The 21836-nt window shown below is 51.0% G+C and overlaps 1 protein-coding gene across 1 annotated transcript in view; it reads left to right on the top strand.

Moving 5' to 3' along the window:
• LOC134413343 (protein-glutamine gamma-glutamyltransferase E-like) overlaps positions 1 to 21571 on the top strand; it is a 35659-nt gene extending 14088 nt beyond the window's left edge. Inside the window, exons 9-14 of the mRNA XM_063147527.1 lie at positions 3945 to 4048; positions 4145 to 4387; positions 15261 to 15572; positions 17158 to 17315; positions 20604 to 20728; positions 21392 to 21571. Of these exons, the coding sequence (XP_063003597.1) occupies positions 3945 to 4048; positions 4145 to 4387; positions 15261 to 15572; positions 17158 to 17315; positions 20604 to 20728; positions 21392 to 21551 (1102 nt within the window). The 3' untranslated portion in view covers positions 21552 to 21571. The remainder of the gene's footprint in view (positions 1 to 3944; positions 4049 to 4144; positions 4388 to 15260; positions 15573 to 17157; positions 17316 to 20603; positions 20729 to 21391) is intronic.
• The last annotated feature ends 265 nt before the right edge of the window (positions 21572 to 21836 follow it).

Below are 21836 nucleotides of genomic sequence, written 5' to 3'. Positions count from 1 at the left end.
GAGAACTTGAAGGTGAATGAATTCCCAGTGATTTGGGGGAAAGGAGCCATCTTCTTTCACAAGTATAGTTAGGTACCTTGCAGGTTTTATTTGTTTAAATTTATACTTCGTGTATCTTTGGCTTTGGGGGCCTTGCCCACCCCAGACTCTCACAGTGTAGAGCAGCCCTGTTGGATGTGCAACTATGTGGTCATTGAAGGGGAGGCAACCCTGGATTTAATCCAAAGTGGTGATGCCCAGGACCTACTATGAGAGCTAAATGTTGTTGCGCCAGTTGGAAACAGTGACCACAGTGCTATCAGATTCAATATATATTTAAGTGGACAATTGCCTAGGAAGTCCAACACAGTCACATTGACTTCAAAAGAGGACACTTCTCTAAAATAAGGGAACTGGTGAAAAGGAAGTTGAAAGGGGGAATCCCTTTAAAATGAATGGGGATTACTCAAAACCACAATAATAGAAGCTCAGCTAAAATGTATACCACAGGCTGGGAATGCAAGCACCAATTCTAAGATGTAACTGGCACAGTTAACGAGCAGTACCAAGGGAGTTATTAGAGCAGCCTTCCTCAACCTGGGGCGCTCCAGATGTGTTGGACTGCAGCATTCTGGGAGTTGTAGTCCAACACATCTGGAGCGCCCCAGGTTGAGGAAGGCTGTATTAGAGAGCTTTCCTCACTTGTCCAAGTGAGGAAAACAAGAGGGAGCACAAAGGCACTGCAATCAAACAATAACCGATGCAAAAGAAAATTTAAATTCTGAGGAGCATATTGTTAAAAATGTCAAGGCCAACAATAAAGAATTCTTTAAATATATCAGAAGCAAGAAACCAGCTAGGGAAGCAGTCGGACCATTGGATGACAACGGAGTTAAGGGAGCATGAAAGGAGGTCAGGGAGACTGCAGGGAAGCTGAGTGAATTCTTTGCACTGGCGTTCACTGCAGAAGATACAGGACAGGTGCCTGTGCCGGAACTGATGTTTTCAGGAAGGGAGCCTGAGGAACTGAGGCAAATAGTGGCAACAAGAGAGGAAGTTTTAGACCTTTTGGATAAATTGAAAGCAAGCTAATCATCCAGCTTAGATGGCATCCAGCCTAGAGTTCTCAAAGAATTTGAATATGAAATTGTTGATCTAACTGAAGCAGGGTAAATGTCCCTAATATCAGGCTTTCTCCCAGAGGATAGGAAAAGGGCCGATGTAACACCAGTTTTTAAAAAGGGATCCAGGAGGGATCCAGGAAATTACAGGCCGCTTAGCTTAATGTCTGTTCCAGGTAAATTTGTTGAAAGCATTAAAGACAAAATTAGTAAGCATATAGAAGGGCAGGTCCTGCTGAAGAAGGATCAACACGGCTTCCGCAAAGGCAAGTCCTGTCTCACTATTATTATTATTATTATTATTATTATTATTATTATTATTATTTACATTTGTATACCGCCCTATAACCGAAGCTCTCTGGGTGGTTTACATAGGATAAAAACACTTAAAATAATATATTATTATTATTATTATTATTATTATTATTATTATTATTATTATTATTTTTATTTATTTATATAGCGCCATCAATGTACATGGTGCTGTACAGAGTAAAACAATAAAATAGCAAAACCCTGCCGCATAGGCTTACATTCTAATATACAAAAATTTAAAACTACAGAAACAAACAAAACCAAAACAAAAAAACAAACCCAGGCTAATTACATATTGCTAAAAGCCTGGGAGAAAAGTCTTGAAAGATAACAAAGTCAGCGCCAGGTGTTCCTCGTCAGGGAGATTGTTCCACAATTGGGGGCTGCCACAGAGAAGGTCCTCTCTCTTATTCCCATCCTCTGAACTTCCCTCGGAGTAGGCACCCGGAGGAGGACCTTAGATGTTGAGTGTACTGTACGGGTAGGTTCATGTCGGGAGAGGCGTTGCATCAGGTATTGTGGTCCCAAGCCATGTAAGGCCTTATAGGTTAAGACCAGCACCTTGAATCTGGCTTGGAAACATACAGGCAGCCAGTGCAAGCAGGCCAGAGTGGTTCTTATATGTTCGAACTTTCGGGTCACTGTTATCACTCTGGCTGCTTCATTTTGCACAAGCTGCAGCTTCTGAACCGTCTTCAAAGGCAGCCCCACGTAGAGTGCATTGCAGTAATCCAACGGAGGTCATCACTAATCTTCTGTAATTCTTTGAGAGTGTCAGCAAACACGTAGATAGGGGACATTGTTTACGTGGACTTCCAAAAGGCTATCAACTCTGATAGCTATGTTCTGCCTCTAGTAACAGAGGCAGTAACCCTATGTCCCCCTATCGCTGGGGAATATGGGTGGGTGGGTGCTATTGCACTCATGTCCTGCTTGTGGGTTCTTGGTCAACAACTGGTTAGCCATTGTGTGAACAGAATGCTGGACTAGATGGACCCTCGGTGTGATGCAGCACGGGTCCTCCTGTGGTCTTAAAACATGTAAGCAGAGTGCCCATATTTCATCCAGTCACCCTCTGGGAGCTCCTCCCCCTGGCTCTTAGACTCTGCCCCAGGGGCTGCTTTTCCCTTTTAACCACCTTGGCTGTGGATTCACTTTCCAAGAGAACGGGGTGCCGGTGGCCAAGGCAAAGAGGTGCCCGTTGGGAAAGGCTTGTCATGGTGGAGGGTGATGGTGCTCCATGAAGCCTCCCAGTCCATCAGCTGCAAGATCAGCAGGGCCATTATCTGGACTACTCAGCCTTGGTTAGCCCATTTCCAGACCTAGAACATCAATCATTTTATGTATTGCAATATTTGGTACCCTGCTTTTCCATCCATGCAGACCCTTGAGGTAGATGATAATAGGGTGGGCGGGTGCAAGCAAAGGAGGCCAGCAGGGCTCCTGCACCATGGATGGCTGTGTCGAAGAGGAAAGGCCACCAGTGGAAACCCTGTCTGCTACGCAGCTGTGAAAACAACAGGAGCCTCTTTGGCCTCTTTGGCCTCTGGGCATCTAGCCAATAATATAACCCCATCATAAAAACACAAAGAGCCAAAAACAAATAACCAATTACCAATAAGCTAAATTCCTGGAGAGGCAGGAAGAGCAGCTCCTGCTGAGAGGACGTTCTGATGCTGCTTCCCGTGCCTGTCTTGGCGGCTGCCTTTCCCAGCCCAGAAGACCTGCCTGCAGGACCTGATGCTTCCCTCTCACCAGAAACTAGGGGGGTGCATCAGATTTGGCCAAATCCTGAGTCGAATTGGGACTCTTTGGAAAGATTCTAGGGCTCCTTCCGAGGTGACTGGGCTGTAAGCTAGGGCTTCCCCACAGTCTGGGACGGATTCAGTACTTTGCAAGGCTGCAGAAAGGCAGGCACAGTGCCTGCAAGAAGAGAGGGAGGGAGGGAGGGAGGGAGGGGGGAGAGGAGAGAGCTCCTTTTTGCTTCTGTTTATGGAAAATGCCAGAGGCGGGGTGAGGGGAGAGGAAGAGCAGCAGTGGCTGTGGGAATGTTCGAATTGTGTAAAATCTGTTCCGTCTGTATTTCACGGATTATTAGGCACTTTTCATTCTGTCATCTGCCCACCTACGGAATCTGGTTTAAAAAAAAATAGTTTCCAAATTTGAGGATGTGCAAAAATGTGCAAATCCCCACCAAAATGTACACAATGTGCATTTTCACACTTGGGAGAAATGCACATTTTTTGGCTGTTTTTAATGTGTGTGTGTGTGTGTGTATTTTGCAGTGATGAAATTTGTGCAAAATCCCCAAAGGTTAGAAAAATGGCCCACACAATAAGATAAACTCCCCCCACTATAAGATAACCATGTCTCCCTGTGAGCTCAGTCCATTGGTTCTCTGTCCACACGCGTGGCTAGTCTCGTGCAGAAGGAGAGACCTCGGGACAGCGCCGCCAGCTTGGGGCCTCCCCTCCCAGGGCCCAGGCTGCCTCTGGCCTTTGGCCTCACCTGCATTCTTGCCCTCTTTAGGGATTACCACGTCTGGAATGAGGGCTGGTTCGTCCGGCGAGACCTGGGGACAGCATTGGGCGGGTGGCAAGTGATCGATTCCACGCCGCAGGAGAGGAGCCAAGGTAATGGGGCCTCTTGTGCTGCGTCTCCTGCACTGGGACGAGGGCCATGGGCCGGCTGCCAGAGCGACTCCTGCACGCCTTCTGCTCTCCTTTCAGGGATTTACCAGTGCGGCCCGGCCTCTGTCCTGGCCGTGAAGCAAGGGGATGTGAACCTGAACTACGACACCGCCTTTGTATACATGGAGGTGAATGCGGATATCAACCGATGGGTTGTCTACCCCGACAAAACCCGGGTTCGAGTGTATTGTGACACTTCATCCATTGGCACATCCATCAGCACCAAAGCTGTGGGTAGCAACTACCGTGTGGATGTCACCAACACTTACAAGTTCCCAGAAGGTAAGTGATCTGCTGCCCTTTCGCCTTGGAGCGACATTCCTGCTGATGGTTTCCATTTCTGAGCCGTTGGGTCTCTTGGGAAATGCTCAAGGGCAGGCCAAGCATTTGGCTCTTGGAGAAGCAGAAGACACCACAGGCAAGGCCAGAACAGGGACCTCAGAGGCCACGAAATGTCATATAGTGGCCTTGCTGGGGGAGGGGGGGGTGACTTCATAACAACGCATGGAGAATCGCTTTCAGCTTTGCTCCAGTTCTTCCTGAAAATGGCTTTGGCCCATCAGTGGCCCATGAAGCAAGAGCAGCAGAGTATGCAACACCTGAATGCGATTCTCTCACAGCATTGCCTTGAAGATCCCAGGGCTGGAGTGCCTCTCAGTGAATGAGAGAGGGCCAGTTCCTGCCCCTGGCTCCCCTGCACTACGAGTGGGAAAACAGATTTAGCTACTCTCTCTTTCTAAAGCAGTGAGTGCGCAGTTTTGAAGGAGAGTAAAAACGCTATACTAGGCTGACCATATGAAAAGGAGGACAGGGCTCCTGTATCTTTAATAGTAATGTAGAAAAGGGAATTTCAGCAGGTGTCAATTGAAGTGGGTGAAATGCCCTCTTCATCACAACAGTTAAAGCTACACTAGCTATAGTAGACTGGCCAGACACTACTGCTTTTAAAGTGCTTTAAAGCACTTTGAAAACGTTTTGAAAACTGTATATGCAGTGTGTCCTGGGCCCCAACAGTTGTCAAAACTGTTATAAAGCGCTTTAAAGTGCTCTAAAGCAGTAGTGTAGATCCCCCCCCCCCCTGTGTTGAAGAGAGAATTCCACCCTCTTCAATTGATACTTGCTGAAATTCCCTTTTCTACATTACAGTTAAAGATACAGGAGCCCTGTCCTCCTTTTCATATGGTCACCCTACGCTATACCCTATTTATGAATGGCAAAGGCAGGCTGGTCAGTCTCACTGCCTTTCCTGTTCCCAAAGGCATTATAGAGGTTTCACTCCCTGTAGAAATTGTGCACTTACTACTTTAGAGAGTAGCTAGCCTGCTTTTCCAATTCACATCACCACTGCAACATTTTCATGAATGGGAAAGGCAGGCTAGTTACTCTTGCTGGCTAAAGGTATAAATGCGCAATTCTGAAGGGAAGAATGTAAGAACGTAAGAAGTGCCCTGATGCTGGTTCAGACCAAGGCTCCATCTAGTCCAGCACTCTGTTCACACAGGGGCCAACCAGCCATCGGCCAGGGACCAGCAAAGCAGGATGTGAATGCAACAGCACCCTCCCACCCATGTTCCCCAGCAACTGGTGCACACAGGCTTACTGCCTTGAATACTGGAGATAGCACACAAACATCAGGGCTAGTAGCCATGGATAGCCTTTGCCTCCAAGAATTTATCCAACCCCTTTTTAAAGCCATCCAAATTGGCAGCCATCACTACATCCTGCGGTAGTGAATTCCATAATTTAATTATGCGCTGTGTGAAGAAGTCCTTCCTTTTATCTGTCCTGGATCTCCCACCAGTCAGCTTCATGGGATACTGACCCCTTTGGGTCCTAGTATTTTGAGAGAGGGAGAAGAATCTCTCCCTATCCACATTCTCCATATCATGCATAATTGTGTACACCTCTATCATGTTGCCCCTTAGTCTCCTTTTTTCCAAGCAAAACAATCTCAGGTGTTGTAACCTTCCCTTCGTAGGGGAGGTGCTCCAGCCCCTTCATCATTTTAGTTGCCCTTTTCTGCACTTTTTCCTATAATATCCCTTTTTAGGTGTGGTGACCAGAACTGTACACAGTATCCTAAGTGTGTTCACACCATACATTTGTATAAAGGCAGTATGATAATAGCAGTTTAATTCCCAATTCCATTTCTTATAATGCCTAACATGGAGTTTGCCTTCTTTACAGCAGCCGCACACTGGGCAGACATTTTCATCTAGCTGTCCGCCACAATCCCAAGATCTCTTTCTTGTTCAGTCACCGCCAGCTCAGATCCCATTAGATTATACTTGAAGTTGGGTTTTTTCCCCATCACCTTACACTTACACATGCATCACCTTACACTTTGTTACATTGAACAACACCTGCCATTTGGACGCCCACCCTCCCAGCTTGGAGAGATCCCTTTGGAGCTCTTCACAATCCCTTTGTGTTTTAACAACCTTAAATAATTTGCTGTCATCAGCAAACTTGGCCACTTCACTGCTCACTCCTAATTCCTGCATATTTATGAACACGTTGAAAAGAATTGGTCCCAATACCGATTCCTGTGGGATCCCACTATTTACTTCCCTCCATCCAGAGAATTGGCCATTTATTCCTACTCTCTGCTTTCTGTCCTTTAACCAGTTGCTGATTCATAAGAGGACCTCTCCACTTATTCCATGACTGCTAAGTTTATTCAGGAGTCTTTGGTGGGGGACTTTATCAAAAGCCTTTTTGAAGTCCAAGTAAACAATGTCCACCAGATCACCCCTTTCTACATGTTTGTTGACACTCTCAAAGAATCCTAAAAGATTAGTGAGACAGGACTTGCCTTTGCAGAAGCCATGTTGATTATTCTTCAGCAGGGCCTGCTCTTCTATATGCTTACTAATTTTGTCTTTAATAATGCTTTCAACCAATTTACCTGGAACAGATGTTAAACTAACCGGCCTGTAATTTCCTAGAAGTAAAATTGCTGTAGCACTTATTTATTTATTTATTTATTTATTTATTTATTACATTTTTATACCGCCCAATAGCCGAAGCTCTCTAGGCGGTTCAGAAAAATTAAAACCATAATAAAACAACCAACAGTCTAAAAACACAAATACAAAATTCAGTATAAAAAGCACAACCAGGATAAAACCACACAGCAGAAATTGATATAAGATTAAAATACAGAATTAGAAGAATAAGATTTAAATTTAAGTTAAAATTAAGTGTTAAAATACTGAGAGAATAAAAAGGTCTTCAGCTGGCGATGAAAGAAGTACAGTGTAGGCACCAGGCGAACCTCTCTGGAGAGCTCATTCCACAACCAGGGTGCCTTTGGCAGGGACTCACGGAGAAGGGCCCCTGTAGATGATCTTAAGGTCCGGGCAGGTACATATGGGAGGAGGCGTTCTTTTAAATAACCTGGCCCAAAGCCATTTAGGGCTTTGTATGTTAGTACCAGCACTTTGAATCGGGCCCGGACCTGGACTGGCAGCCAATGAGTGCCTTGGAGGGTGGGAAGAGTGAATGGGGGGGAGCCCCACCCTTTGACCCCATCATGGGAAGGGGGAAGGGGCTGTTTGGCTGAAGACTGGCAATGACAGGATGTGCTCAAAGGACCTCAAACTGTTCTCCCCTCACACCAAAACACTTCTAGGTAGACTTCCCCCAGTCTGGCTGACCCAGTGGCAAATGCTACGGAGTACTATAAACAAATGCATGTAGGATCATAGAATCATAGAATAGCAGAGTTGGAAGGGGCCTACAAGGCCATCGAGTCCAACCCCCTGCTCAATGCAGATGATGCGCCATGTCACAACTTCCCCATAGTTTAGCTTACTTGGGTGTTTTATTTATAATGATGATGTTTCTTTTTTCTTGCTCGTCGTATTTCTATGATGGGGTTATTATCGGCTACATGGGGTCTAAACTGGCTGTGGCTACCAGAGTAGGATCCTTGCAGCCATGCCAGAAAGCAAAGGCTCTCCCCCACGAGACGCCTTCAAGAGGCAGCTGGACAACCACCTGTCAGGGATGCTTTAGGGTGGGTTCCTGCCTTGAGCAGGGGGTTGGACTCGAGGGCCTTGTAGGCCCCTTCCAACTCTGCTGTTCTATGATTCTATATATGTTCCATCTCCAAACGGACATTATCAAAGGGCAGATCAGGGCAACTAGGGAGGCTGTTCCTTTCAAAGACAGGCCTGAGGCCCAGAAGCGCTTTTGCTTGGAACAAGACGCAGTTGAGGAGAAACCTGGCAGAACCGTCTGCGAGGAACGGATCCGCCTTTCTCCAGACATACGTCTCCCCCACCCACCCCCATTATCTCTTTCCATTCTAGAACAGACAAAAAGAAGTCCTTCTTCCGACAGGACTCCTGAGCCCGTGGGATCCGTTGCCATGTGATGACATGGGCGTCTCTAGCTTTAGGAGCTTTCCTTAAAAGGCTAGAAAAATCCACGGAGGGGGAGCAAGAGGAGGGAGTTGCCTGTCAGTGGCTTGGAACTGGGAGAACGGAATGGATCCTCCATGACCAGATGAGCCCCACTTTGGGTGGAGCGGTGGGATCTAAACGGAACAAACACATCAGTAGCAGATGTTGGTGACCAGCAGCCACAGGGCCAGCCTGCCTCTCTCAGCTGTTTTAAAGAGCTCTGGGGGGGGGCTGGCTGCCCCCGGTTGGAGGCCAACGGCTGTCTGGCTGAGTCCGCTTTGCCCTCGTCTTTGGCCACCCACCGCTCGGTCCTCCCGCCCAGAAACCAGCCAGTGTTGAGGACACACCCTGTGCACTTGCTGACTTCGGCTGGAGTGTTGAGGCTGCTCCACGTCCCACGCTGTGCAGCCTTGATGTGTGTGCTCCTCCTTCCCTTGACAATGCAGAAGTGCACTCCATCTGCATGATTATGCCTGGCTCAGATCCACCCTGTGCTTGTTTGCATCGGTCTATGTCGCCCAAAATCTTCGGCTCTACGGCAGCTCATACATTTAAATAAATACCTCGATGGAATGTGCTGATCTGCTGAGGGAGGGAGAGGCTCCTTGGCTTGGTGGTGATGGAGGAGGAGGAGGAGGAGGAGGAGCATACGCAGGTGCAGGAGGTGCCAGATTTGATCCCTGGCCTTGGGGGTCCAGCTAGAAAGATCTCAGGGAGCAGCAGGGCAAGGTAGGACCCCATGCACCCACCCCAACTCCTCCCCACCGGAGACCTGCCAGCGCCTGTCGGAGGGAAGTGGACAATCTGGCTCTGTGGAAGGCAAGAACTCGCCTGCGTGTTCACAGTGTGGCCCTGTGCCGTGGGCACTCTGACACCCCACACGTCCTGACACATGCCTGGAGTAATTGCAGCTTTGCAGCTGCTGGCAGGGCTCTGGAATGTGGTCCCGACACATTCCCTCATCATGAGGAAGTGCCGGCAGTTGGCTGACCTCCCAGCTCCAAATGTGGGCACTTTCCAAGCATTATTGGAGCTCCCTGTCAGGTGACGATCACCTCCCCCTGATGTCCAAACCCAGCCCTCGCTCCCCCCTCCAGCTAAACGTGCTCCGGTGCTTTTTGGTTTGCCCAGCCTTCAGGCTGCTCCAGGTAGCAGCTGGATGGACACATCAGCACTTGCAAGCCAGACATTAGCTGAGCTGATCATCGGGCCGCTCTTGGAAGGACCAGCAGAAGGAATGTGCTCCGTGTGTGTGCGTGTGTGTCTCTCGAGGGGGGGCAACCCCCTTGCACAGTTAGCACTGAGAGCTCTAAGCGCACCTCTTGCCCCAAGAACAGAGAGATTGGAGCAGCGTCCAGAGGCGTCCAGGGCCAGCTCCCTCCTAGGCTGACTTGGGCCAGTCTCTGCATCGCAGGACTATTGTGCGAATGAAGGGGGGCTTGGGGGGCCCGCCGGCAGGCTGGCCTCCCCTGGATAAAAGCGTAATGAGCACACACGCAGGCTAAGGAGCTGCACTGCAGCACTTCCTATGAGCTTCCGGATCTTTGGTTCCCATTACCAGGGAGGCCAACATCTGGAATTACCCTGAATTGGCCCTGGCTAGTGGCCCAGCTCGCTGCTTCTGTAGTCAAACCCAGCAAGTGGAACCATAAGTCCTCGTCATGCCCATGGGAGTGTGGCACCAAAGGCCTGAAGTTGGATCCCCAGTGGATTTCCGCGCAGTATCGTGAGGAAGGGGTTTCCACTCCCCTAAATGCCAGGGTGCCCTAAGTGCTGCCTTCTGAGGCCTGACTAAGAGGCGGCCTGGCCAGGCCTGACCATGGGTGCCAATCAGTCCCTGGAGCCAGCATCACCCGTCCTGTGCCATGTGCTTGGATGCAGCCGCAACAGCTCCACACAGTCCACAAAGGTTGCCCTCCTGCGAGATTCTTCACGAGGGACAATGCTGCTACCTGGAACTGTGTCAACACGAGGGGACCTCTTCCTTCTGGGCCGTGGCGAGAAGTTGACGATTGACCGATAAACCTTGCCCAGACATTGCCAGCCTTCCCAATGCAGAGCCCTTCTCACAAGCATCTCCCGGCAAGGTGAAGGTTCTGGGAGCACAAGCAGGTCCTCAGTGGGACAAAGCAAAAAAAGGCCATGAAGCAGGGAAAGATGGAAGAGCTCCACAAGGCCTTGGAATTGGTGGTGCTAGGAACCCCACTGAGCTCCATCTCTGGTACCCCTGGGGATGTTCCCTATGAAGCCCAGCTGGGCTCTGCTTCTTGCAGGCATCACCCCTCCCTCCCATAGTGGCTCTGCAAAGCTCTTAGGAAGGAAAGAAGGAACTCTGGAGTCACTGTTGTCGGAGCAAATGGCAGCTGATGGGATGAAAGGCAAAAGGTTGCTGCTCCTGTCTGGCATGAAGCCCTGAAGCATCTGCAAGCGCGAAGAGCAGGGCTCGGCTCAGCTCCTTTGCTGCAACCCATTAGGGATTGTTGGAACTGTGGCAATGCAGCTGTTTCGGAGCCAGTTCTTTCGAGACAGGAGGTCTAAAACGAGGGCCGGTCAGCATTTTAGGGCATTCGGTCAGCCTTTGACCAATCATCTCAGCAAATATTTTCACTTGCCCAAATGGCCACCAGTAGCCGTTGCTCCATTTTCAGCATCACGTTTCCTGCCATGCACCCACCATGGCAGCAGGCAGGAATTGGTCACAGATGTGCAGCTCTGTGAGATCTGAAGAGCTACAGAGAAGGCGGAGACCTGCATGAGGCAGCAAAAGCAACACAGGGCCTCTCCATGCAGAGGCTTTTATCCCACGATTGACCACGCCTCCTTCTTCTTCTGTGTCCTTTGTGGGATTTAAATTAGGGCTGTGATCCGCTTCTCTTTGGGTCGGAGAAGCAACAGCGAACCGGGGTGATCAGGCGGAGGAGAAGCGGATCAGGGGGCTGGAGAAGCATGGCGAAGAGAAGCAACCATAAGCGGAGCACTCCTCTTTTCGCGGAGTGCTCCGCCCGCCATTTTGGATAATTTCCCCCATTTATTTATTTATTTATTTATTTATTTACATTTATATACCGCCCCACAGCCGAAGCTCTCTGGGCGGTTTACAACATTTAAATCCCATAGGATTGTATTGCAGAAAAGATTAGTGGATAACTTCTTTGTTTTTCAAGCTACCTAGAGAAGCAACCATAAGCGGAGCACTCCTCTTTTCGCGGAGTGCTCCGCCTGCCATTTTGGATAATTTCCCCCATAGGATTGCATTGCAGAAAAGATTAGTGGATAACTTCTTTGTTTTTCAAGCTACCTATTTGAAACTCACTGTGCTTAGAGAGTCGTGGGTGGGGGTCATTTTGTGCCTACTTTCAGCACTTTGCGTGCTGCGGTTTGCTTGCTATAATTTTTTAAAAAACAGGGTAAAAAAAGCAGTAGAGGTACCCTTTTTTGAAGTGCTGATAGGCAGATTCAACTCCCAATCATGATCACCTGATGAAGCACCCTCCAATCCCAAAGTTGGAGGGGAGATAAGCTAAATACTTAGTAACTTGGGATACTGGGAAACTTTTCTTTCTTAGTCTCTGAATAGACTTTTCCCAGTGTTTTTTTAAACAGTTCCCCCACCAAACGCACAAACACAACCTGAAATCATATACTAAGCAAATAAATAACAGATAGGAAACACTGCACTGCTACCCACCCTAACCTTGGTGAACAACTGAATAGATGTGGTGCAAGGGGATGAGGTCCCCTAAGGCATGTGGAAGTGCCCAGTGCACACTCCTGCCCTTGAAGGGTCATCAGAACCCTTCAAAGGTTAACCAGTGGAGAAGCTATGCCTGTCATGAGTTGAAGTGCAAGTTAGCTTCTTAAAGACTGGTCCCTAGACAGGGCCAGTCAAATGGGCAGAGTTCCCCCTCCCCCTGGGCATGTCCACTTTCCTCTTACTGGTAAAAGACATTCTTGTTGTTGTTGTTGTGATTCAGCAGCACTGCTGCTTTTAATTCCACCCCTCCTTTATTTATTTATTTATTTATTTATTACATTTATACACCCCATAGCCAAGCTCTCCTGGCTTTCCCTCTTCAGTGAAGTCAGGCAGGCTTTCATTGTGGTTCAACTCCTTATTGTTGTGCTTATTATTATTATTATTATTATTATTATTATTATTATTATTACTACTACTATTAATTAGTACTGCTACTATTAACGTTATTAATGGCTATGATCACAGTGCAGTCAATCAACTCTGAAGCAAGGATCACAAAGCTTTACTCTTATCCTCCTAGTCCCCTAGTTATGGGATGCAAAAGAAAAGGCATCTCTCTGTGCTGCTCCCGCCTCACAGGGACGGTTTGCATTACTGGCTTTGAAACAATCCTTAGCTCACTTCCTTGTGCCCCCAGAAATGTCTGCTCCATGCCTGCCTTCCCACCTCCGCCTGGGTGCTGTTGTTTTGGGGTATCTGCTGGGACTTACTTCCCCATAGATCTATGGTATAGTCGTACATCTCTGCCTGCCTCTCTGCTCACTTGGTGCCTGGGAGATGTACTACATGATGGGCTTTGTGGTTCAACCCCGCAAGCCTCTGACATGCTTGCTCCCAGTGCTGCCTGTCCTCCTCTGTGCCCACCTCGCAGGGATGGTTTGTGCGTGTCTTGCTTTGACTCAGAGAGGGTATCCTTCCATGTGCACTGCATTGCACGCTTTTGGTGTGTGTGGGTGTGTGTGTGTGGGTGTGTGCATTTTTGGAAGTGTTTCACCTGAGATGAAGAACCTTGATTAGAAAAAAAAATCTTGATTTCCCCAAATCATCTGTGCTATTGATTGCTATGGGCAAGCAGTTTGCAATGGATCCCTATGTGCAGGTATGCTTTCCTTATGGGCATACTGTCCTTTGTGGGGGATTTTTCATATATTCCCCCAAAATCAGTGGAGGCTCGGATTTCCTTCCAACTAGGCATGAATGTGAATACATGGATAAGCTGTCATGGTGGCGATTTTGAGGTTTCTAACGTGAAAACTGAGTTCTAGCATGGGATTTGAATTGGGGTGAATTAAAAGGGGGGAAATCGCCAAAAATCAGGGGATGATGGGATTTGCTTGAAGCTTGCCATGAATGTGGATCTAGATGGCATCTGTGAGGGTGCCTACTTTCAAGTTTGTATCCGTAAAAATGTCGGCGTAAATCCCATTTCTGAAAATGGGGTGTTGGATTTTCAAAAATTCCCCGAAAATCAGGGGATGCTTGGATTTGCTTGAGGCTTGGCATGAATATGTATACATGGATAAGGTCTCATGGTGCCAATTTTGAGGTTTCTAACATTAACAGAAAAAAGTTATAGGCATTTGGATTTCAATTCAAGTCTATGGGGGTGGGGGGAAATGGAGCTCCGATCTGGATCTGGAGCTCAGCAGCAAAGCAGAGCGGACCATAGGTGGAGCGGAGCAGAGCTGATCCAGAAGTTGCGAATCTGGAAGAGAAGCGGGTCGGGGGGTCCGTGCACAGCCCTGATTTAAATGTACTCTTTACACAGCTGGTTTTTCTTTAACTGCATAACTCTACCTGCCATTTATGCTGGTGAGTGGACCCTGGCATGATGTTTCGGGATGTCAGCCGCATTTTACACACCCACCCCAGCCAGTCCACCCCATCTGGGGTAGACCGTCCCACTTCTGGGCATGAACTTTTCCACTTCAACTTCCTCACTTCCTCTTTCCACTTCCATTGCCTTTGATCAATGCCTTGGCCCGCTGTTAGGTAGATTCCATAGTGCTTCTGTGAGGTCAGAAGCTTGCCCCCCCTCCCCGCCTGCCCCCACACCAAAGCAAGCAGTTACACTTCTCTTGTTTGTGCATACATGGGAATGGAATAGGGTTAGGGTTATATGTGTTCTGGGCAGCGGTTGCAGAGCAGAGCAATCCCCGACCCCATTGTGAAGTGCTGAAACATCACAACTTCAGGAGTGTCACCCCACCCCCATGCATCAGTCAGAATTGCTCTTGTAAAAGCAAGCAGTAAAACTTTTCTCATTTGTGTATACACTGGGAGGGGGGCTTGAATGGAAAAGGGGTGCACTTGCTCCCCTTTTGCCTGCATCATGTAGGGGCCACTGCAACCCCTCACCCCACCGCCCATCTGCTTAAGCATCCCTGAAGTGGGGAGCGGAGCACAGCTGGGCTCCATGCTATACTAGTGAAATGCCAGTATGCTGCCCACCCCCCACCCAACGTTCCCAATGTGGCTTCCAACAGCAGAATGGAAGAGGGGCAGGAGGCCAAAAGAAGCGCGGGAGAAGACATGCCCACCGGGTCCTTTTCAGTGGTGATGGCAACAATGCCGCACCCAACACCCACCTAAACAACGCGGGATGTCGCACGATGGCAGGAATACATGGGGAGGCGATGGCAGTTTCATTGCGTGACCACAAAAAACACCGCATTTACCCATTCCGAAATAACACAGGGAAAAGGGGAGATGCGAGGCAGCACCAGTTGCTGCCCAGCAACGACATAATCTAAAGCACGCAGGAAAAACTGTAGCCAAAGAACAAGGATCGGTGGGGGAGGGAGAGCCCTTGTGAAGGAGCCCAAAGAGTCTTGTGGCACCTTAAGGACGGGCGCAGTCAGTACGGCAGAGGGTTTTGTGGGCCACCCCTGGAGATGGCCATTTGCCAGGTGGTCCAAGATGGGGCTGCTGATGTGGGCAGGGAGACTAGGAGCCAGTGAGTGACTTCGTTTCTGTTGCTTCTACACAGGGTCTGCCGAAGAAAGAAGTGTGTATAAAAAGGCTTGTGCTCAGATGGCCGGCATCACAGTGAGACGGGATGACACCGCCGACGCAACCACGACAGAATTGGTTTCACACCCAGAGCTCTTTGGGAAGTTCAAGCTGGTCCAGCCCCCGGTGCTTGGCAAAGACATCAACCTGGTGCTCACCCTGGCCAATTTATCCACAGTGCCAAAGACCGTCACGGTGAACGTCAGCGTGTCCAGTGTCCTGTACACACGGGCAGCTGTCAGAGAGATCCTGAAGGAAGCAACCACTGTGAACCTTGGATCTAAAGAAGGTAGCACACGCTCACAGCTACACCTCAGGAAACATGGCTGGGGAGAAAAGGCGCCGGCAGGCGGGGCAGGCGGCAGGATTCGGGGCCCATAAGCCCAACTGCCTGCCTGATGGATTTACATGGCCTCCCATCCCAGGGCAAATCTGGTGTGGCCAAGTTTTGCAAGGCAGCCCCCCACCCACCCCACCTGGCTCATAGGAGAGTTGGACGGAGTGTGGAGGCATCTCAGCCCCCTTCACAAAGCCATGTCTTCTTGGGCCCAGTGGAAGAATGCAATGTCCAGACGTTGGCAGCCTGTACCTTAGAGACCCACATCACTTCAAGGGGGCAACCAACTGCCAGGGTAAAGAAACTGGAGCATTTTCAGAGGAGGGCAACAAGGATGATCAGGAGTCTGGAAACAAAGCCCTATGAAGAGAGACTGAAGCAACTGGGCATGTTTAGCCTGGAGAAGAGAAGGCTGAGGAGACTCATGATAGCACTCTTCAGCCTAGTTCAGACAACATGCTAAACCATGCTGCTTAACCACAAAGTGGTTAACGGAATGCATTGACCTTAATGCATTCCGTTAACCATTTTGTGGTTAAGCAGCATGGTTTAGTGTGTTGTCTGAACCAGGCATTCAAGTCCTTGAAAGGTTATCACACAGAGGAGGGTCAGGATCTCTTCCCGATCCTCCCAGAGTGCAGGACACGGAATAATGGGCTCAAGTTACAGAAAGCCAGATTCTGGCTGGACATCACTCCCTATTAGAGCAGTATGACAGTGGAACCCATGAAGGTGGTGGGCTCTCCCACCCTATAGGCCATCAAGAGGCAGCTGGACAGCCATCTGTTAGGAAGGGTTTAAGGTGGATTCCTGCATTGAGCAGGGGGTTGGACTCAACAGCCTAATAGGCCCCTTCCAACTCTACAAGTCTATGATTCTAAGCCAAGCCAGGGCCGAGGGGCATGACTCAGAGCCCAGAGCATGGCAGGATATTTATTTATTTATTTATTTATTTATTTATTTATTTATTTATTTAAAACATTTGTATCCCGCCTTATATCATTACGATCTCAGGGTGGCCTACAGATAAAAGCATACAGTATAAAACAATAAATCTACAATATAAACAATAAGTGGCAGCAGTGCTGGGCCAGGAGGGGAAGGCAGCTGGAGCAGGAAGCAGGCAGAAGCACTGGTGTGCAGCCAGCCACAGCGCCCCGGCTGCTCCGCCCAGTACGTTTCAGGCAGTGCCAGCAGGGCTGCCTAAGCCGGAGGGCCATGGAAGACCTGCTTCTTCCTTTTGGCTCGAGGTTGTTGGCGTGGCTCCTGCCTTCAGGCAGGAGGCTTTCAGCCAGGTCTCCTGCACCACTTGGGGGCTTGTGCTGCCCAGGGACAAAGGAGCGCTTCTGTCCCCCTGCCATGGTGGCTGCACCCCCTGGCCCTCTCTGAAGATGGTGCTGCAGAGGTGGCCCTGGGGGTGGTGTGGGGGCACTGGATTGCCTTCATTTTCCTGGAGCCAGGGCAGGGGCAGGCGGGTGGGCCGGCCAGCCGCTTCTGAGAAAGGCTCACATCTTTCCTCCTCTCCTCTGGCTTCCAGAGAAGCAAATTCCGCTGCGCATCACGTATGGCCACTACGGAACGTCCCTGACGGACGACAAGAAGCTGCTTGTGACCGCCTTGTGCGACGTCTTACAGGGAGTGAAGCTGCTGGTGGAGAAGGCCATCACCTTGGAGAGCCCCAACATCTCCATCATGGTAACCGGCTCTTTGCGACGCGTTCCCTCCCTGGGGGCTCCAGGAAGCCAAGCCTCTGGGAAGTGGACAAGACCCCAACTCCCACCCCCTACCTCCCCTCAGCTCAGCTCAGCTCCTTTGGCCTAAGGTGCCCTCCTATTGAAGAACTCCCATCCAGTTCTTTGCATGCCTGCTCCATGCAGGTTGGAGAATGCCCGCCCTGCCTGCCCTTCCCTTCCCGGCCAGCTTTTGCATCACCATTGGGCAGGGCGCGCCCTCCCCTCCCCTCCCCTCCCCTAAGCTACTGCCGTGACAACACCCAGTCCTCCCTCCCTCCCTCTATTCAACACCCAGGGCAGATCCACACAGAGGCTTCGGGACGCCCTGAAGGCGCTTTAGGGCGCCCCGAAATCGATGATGTACACCCTACCTTAACCGTTCCAAGAAGAGGCGGAGGAGGAGGAGGAGGAGGAGGCCCCGCATCACCCCTCGCAGGGACGGGATGAAGAGTTGCTGCGCCCGGCGGCTCCCCCGGGGAATTAGCTGTAGCCCACCTACCCGCCAGCCTCCTTTTGCCGGCGAAAGAGCCACCCGGGCTCACCCAGGTCGGAGAGCTTGGCGGAAGAAGCCGCCGCCGGCTTCTTCCGCTGAGCTCTATGACCCGGGTGGCTCTTTCGCCGGCAAAAGGAGGCCGGCGGGTAGGTGGGCGGCAGCTGATTCCCCGGCGAAGCTGCCGGGCGCGGCAACTCTTCATCCCGTCCCTGCAAGGGGCAATCCGGGGCCGCCTCCTGCTCCTCTTCTTGGAATGGTTAAGGTAGGGTGTACATCATAGATTTCGGGGTGCCCTAAAGAGCCTTCAGGGCGTCCCGAAGCCTCTGTGTGGATCTGCCCCCAGACATAACAGCATTTTAAGCAAGGTTTTGTATTCAACAAGCCCACCTTGAATACACCTTATATTGGACTACATCTTAGTTATGTAGGAAAACCCCATCCTTCCCAGGTATACAGCATTCTTCATCAGCGAGACTGGAAAGGGAATGAGGATTTCAGTCCTATACCTTTCTGAAAATAAGCCCACAGACCTCAATGGAATTTACCAAAGGAGTTCATTACCTTGTCCTGGTGCTGGAGCTTGAGCACCTCAAGGATGCCATGAGCTAAACCGTGAAGGGACACCCAAGACGGGAAGGTCATGGTAGAGAGGTCAAACTAAATACATTCCCTGGGGAAGGTAATGGCAACCCATCCCAGTATTCTTGCCGTGAAAACTAAATGGATCAGTACAACCAGAGATATGTTGGTATACCATCGGAAGATGGGACTCCCAGGTCAGAAGATGGTCAAAATGCTACTGGGGAGGAACAGAGGATAAGTTCAACTAGCCCCAGATGTGATGACGCAGCTAGCTCAAAGCCGAAAGGACGGCTAGCGGCTGATGGTGCTGGTGGTGAACGACAAATCCGATGTTCTAAAGATCAACACACCATAGGAACCTGGAATGTAAGATCTATGAGCCAGGGCAAATTGGATGTGGTTATTGGTGAGATGTCAAGATTAAATATAGATATATTGGGTGTCAGTGAACTGAAATGGACCAGTTCACCACCAGCACCGTCAGCCGCTAGCCGTCCTTTCGGCTTTGAGCTTCCGATGGTATACCGACATCTCTCTGGTTGTACTGATCCATTTAGTTTTCATGGCAATACTGGGGTAGGTTGCCATTACCTTCCCCAGGGATCGTATTTAGTCTGACCTCTCTACCATGACCTTCCCATCTTGGGTGTCCCTTCATGGTTTAGCTCATGGCATCCTTGAGGTGCTCAAGCTCCAGCACCACGACAACGGTCTCCTTTGCTGAAGGTTAGAGCAGTATGACAATGGAATCAGTTTCCTGGTGAGGTCGTGGCCTCTCCCACACTAGAGGCCTTCAAGAGGCACTGGACAACCACCTGTCAGGGATGCTTTAGGGTGGATTCCTGCATTGAGCAGGGGGTTGGACTCGATGGCCTTGTAGGCCCCTTCCATCTCTGCTATTCTATGATTCTATGATCTATGTAGTCATTGTTTGCAAATTGCAAGTTTGTACATTTTAGTAACTTCAGACTTCAGACAGTCCCCAAGGAAATGATCTGATGCTGTGAAAACTTAAGAGAAACAGCAGTATATAATTATCCTTTTAAAAATTAATGTGATAACAATATCTCGGCTGACTTTGAGGCCAGGTCTACACCAAGCAGGATATGGCACTTTGAAAACGGTTTGGAAACTGTATCTGGAGCGTGTCCTAGGCCCCAACAGTTGCCGCTACTGTTATAAAGCGGTTTAAAGCAGTAAGCGTAGAGCCTGCCTGGTTTACGGGCCAAAGAACCTCTATGGGCAACTAGCCTTGGGCTTCTGGCCACCAGCCCAGCCGGCTCACAGCAGGGCTCGCTCCCTTCCCTCGCGCCACACCTTTGTGAGGGTGGCCGGCCGGCCAGCCAAGGGAGGCTTCTTCGGTTGCCTTTGGCTGCTGTGCCGGAGAGGGAACTTCAGCAGGTGCTGCTTCACTCTGGCCTGCAGGTCCTGCTGCCCTTGCTGGCGTGCTCTGGCCGGCCACTGCTGCTGCTGCTGCTGATGGCAATGATGGTGCCTAATTTTTTTTTTGGGGGGGGGTGTTTTTTCCTAGCCCTGCTACCCAAACTATGAGACAGAATCCCAGCGCCCCTGAGCACCAGCCCAGCTCCTGCCTGCCCGCCTAGTGTCTCCTCCAAATCCTGCTTCCTCTCCCTATGCCTTCCTCCCGCTCTTCAGTCACGACCCCCCTCCCCCGCTCATAATGCAGCAGCAGCAGCGGCCTGTGCCTGCAGAGAGGGGGCCTTCATGTGACAGGCGGACAATCCCCAGGGCCACGGCCTGCAGGACTGGGCTTACGGGCCAAGCCAGACAGGGCACTAGTCACATCTTTAAAGACTGATATGTTGAGCTGGATCAGAACCACGGTGTGGTTGGAGGTGGGCTTTGCCCCTCCCATCCTAATCAGGGTGGCCCACACCTGCTTTTTGGAAGGGAGGGGGGAGTTGCCACTGGTGATGATGGTTAAATGGCCAAAGACGTGACCCAGGGCCTGCCCCGTTTGGCCCTCAATGAAAGGGTGTGAGGATGGCAGTGGGGGATTAGGGCTGTTGGGTGAGGAGGAGGAGGAGGAGGAGGAGGAGGAGGAGAGGCCCCTGGCTGGGCAGCACTCCTGTGGGGGGGAGGGCTGCTGGGGCTGAGTTTGTGCTGGTGGTCGGAAGGCTGCCTGAGTGGATTCTTCTTGCCCTGACGCTACAGCTTCCCCCCAACGTGGTCGCCAACAAGCCAGCCACAGCGGAGATCTCCTACACCAACCCCCTCCCGGAGCCTGTGGACAACTGCGAGCTGCTAGTGACGGTCATGGGCCAGGCCGTCAAGATCAAGTGAGTGGAGCGGGGGCATGGAGGGGGGCGCGGGGGAGCGGGGGCTCACTCCTCACTCAGGCCCAGGCAGGAGTGAGGCCCGCGGGGCACAGGCTCCCCCACGGCGCCCATCAATGCCAGGCAGCTGCAGGGGGCATTGCGTGAAAGCCCTGCGCGGGCAGGACTGGGAGGCAGGATTGGGGGGCAGGGCGGAGCAGGGAGGCTTTCCCTCTTTCCCCTTCTTGAAAGGCCCTGGAGAGGTGGTGGGATTTCCTTCCCCTGGAATAGGGTGGGGATGTCTCTTTATAAGCCCCACAGCTTTCAGGGGGCAGAGGGAGAAGACCTGACAGCATGTGGGCAGAGGAGCTTGGCTTGCTCGGGGGCAGGAATGGTGCAGCCCAGGGGGAGGGGGTCTTGTCCTGAGGGGCTTCTGAGCGCCCTGGGAAGAGAGGTGCCCCTCCCAGCCTGGCTGCACCATCACGTCAAAGTCACAGGTACGTGGCTGGTTCCTCCGGCAGCAGCCTCTGCCAGGAGCTGGCCACAGCCCAAAGCTCTCCTCTCTGCAGCTCCTGGCTGCTGCCGCCTCGGCGAGTGGCGCCGCTTGGGCTGGGCACCTCTGGGAGCCCCCCAAGCATGCTCCGGGAGCCCCCTCATGGCCCCCTCTCTCCCTCCCTCTTGTTTCAGCGTGGCAGCACTGGCGCCTGGGGAGACGTCGAAGATCTACTTCGAGTTCACGCCCCGCTGCACGGGGACCATGCAGCTGCAGGTGGACTTCTCCTGCAACAAGTTCCATCACGTCAAGGGCTTCGTGCTGATGGAGGTGGCCCCGGCCGGCACGCTGTGATCCGGGCCAAGCGGGGGGAGGGGGGGTGACTGTCCTGTTCGCGTGCAACCATTAAATGCATCTTCCTCAGCAGAACCGTGGTGTCCTCTGTTGGCGCAGCTGCCCTGACGGCGCTCCCAGAGGGGCCAGGGAGGCACAAGGGGGGCGGGGCAGGCAGAGGAATCGGGGCCCTTCCTCCTCCCCTTCGCTTGATCTTGTGCTGCCTTCCTGGGCAACGCCGCCCCTCAGAAACCGGGCAAAATTCCAGCACTCCCCAGGGTCAATGCTAAACATCTTTCTTTCAAA

This window comes from Elgaria multicarinata, chromosome 1 (assembly GCF_023053635.1).
Source record: "Elgaria multicarinata webbii isolate HBS135686 ecotype San Diego chromosome 1, rElgMul1.1.pri, whole genome shotgun sequence".
Classification (NCBI taxonomy): Eukaryota; Metazoa; Chordata; class Lepidosauria; order Squamata; family Anguidae; genus Elgaria; species Elgaria multicarinata.
The sequence above is the reverse complement of the archived record's forward strand: the minus strand, read 5'-3'. Positions and strand labels throughout refer to the sequence as shown.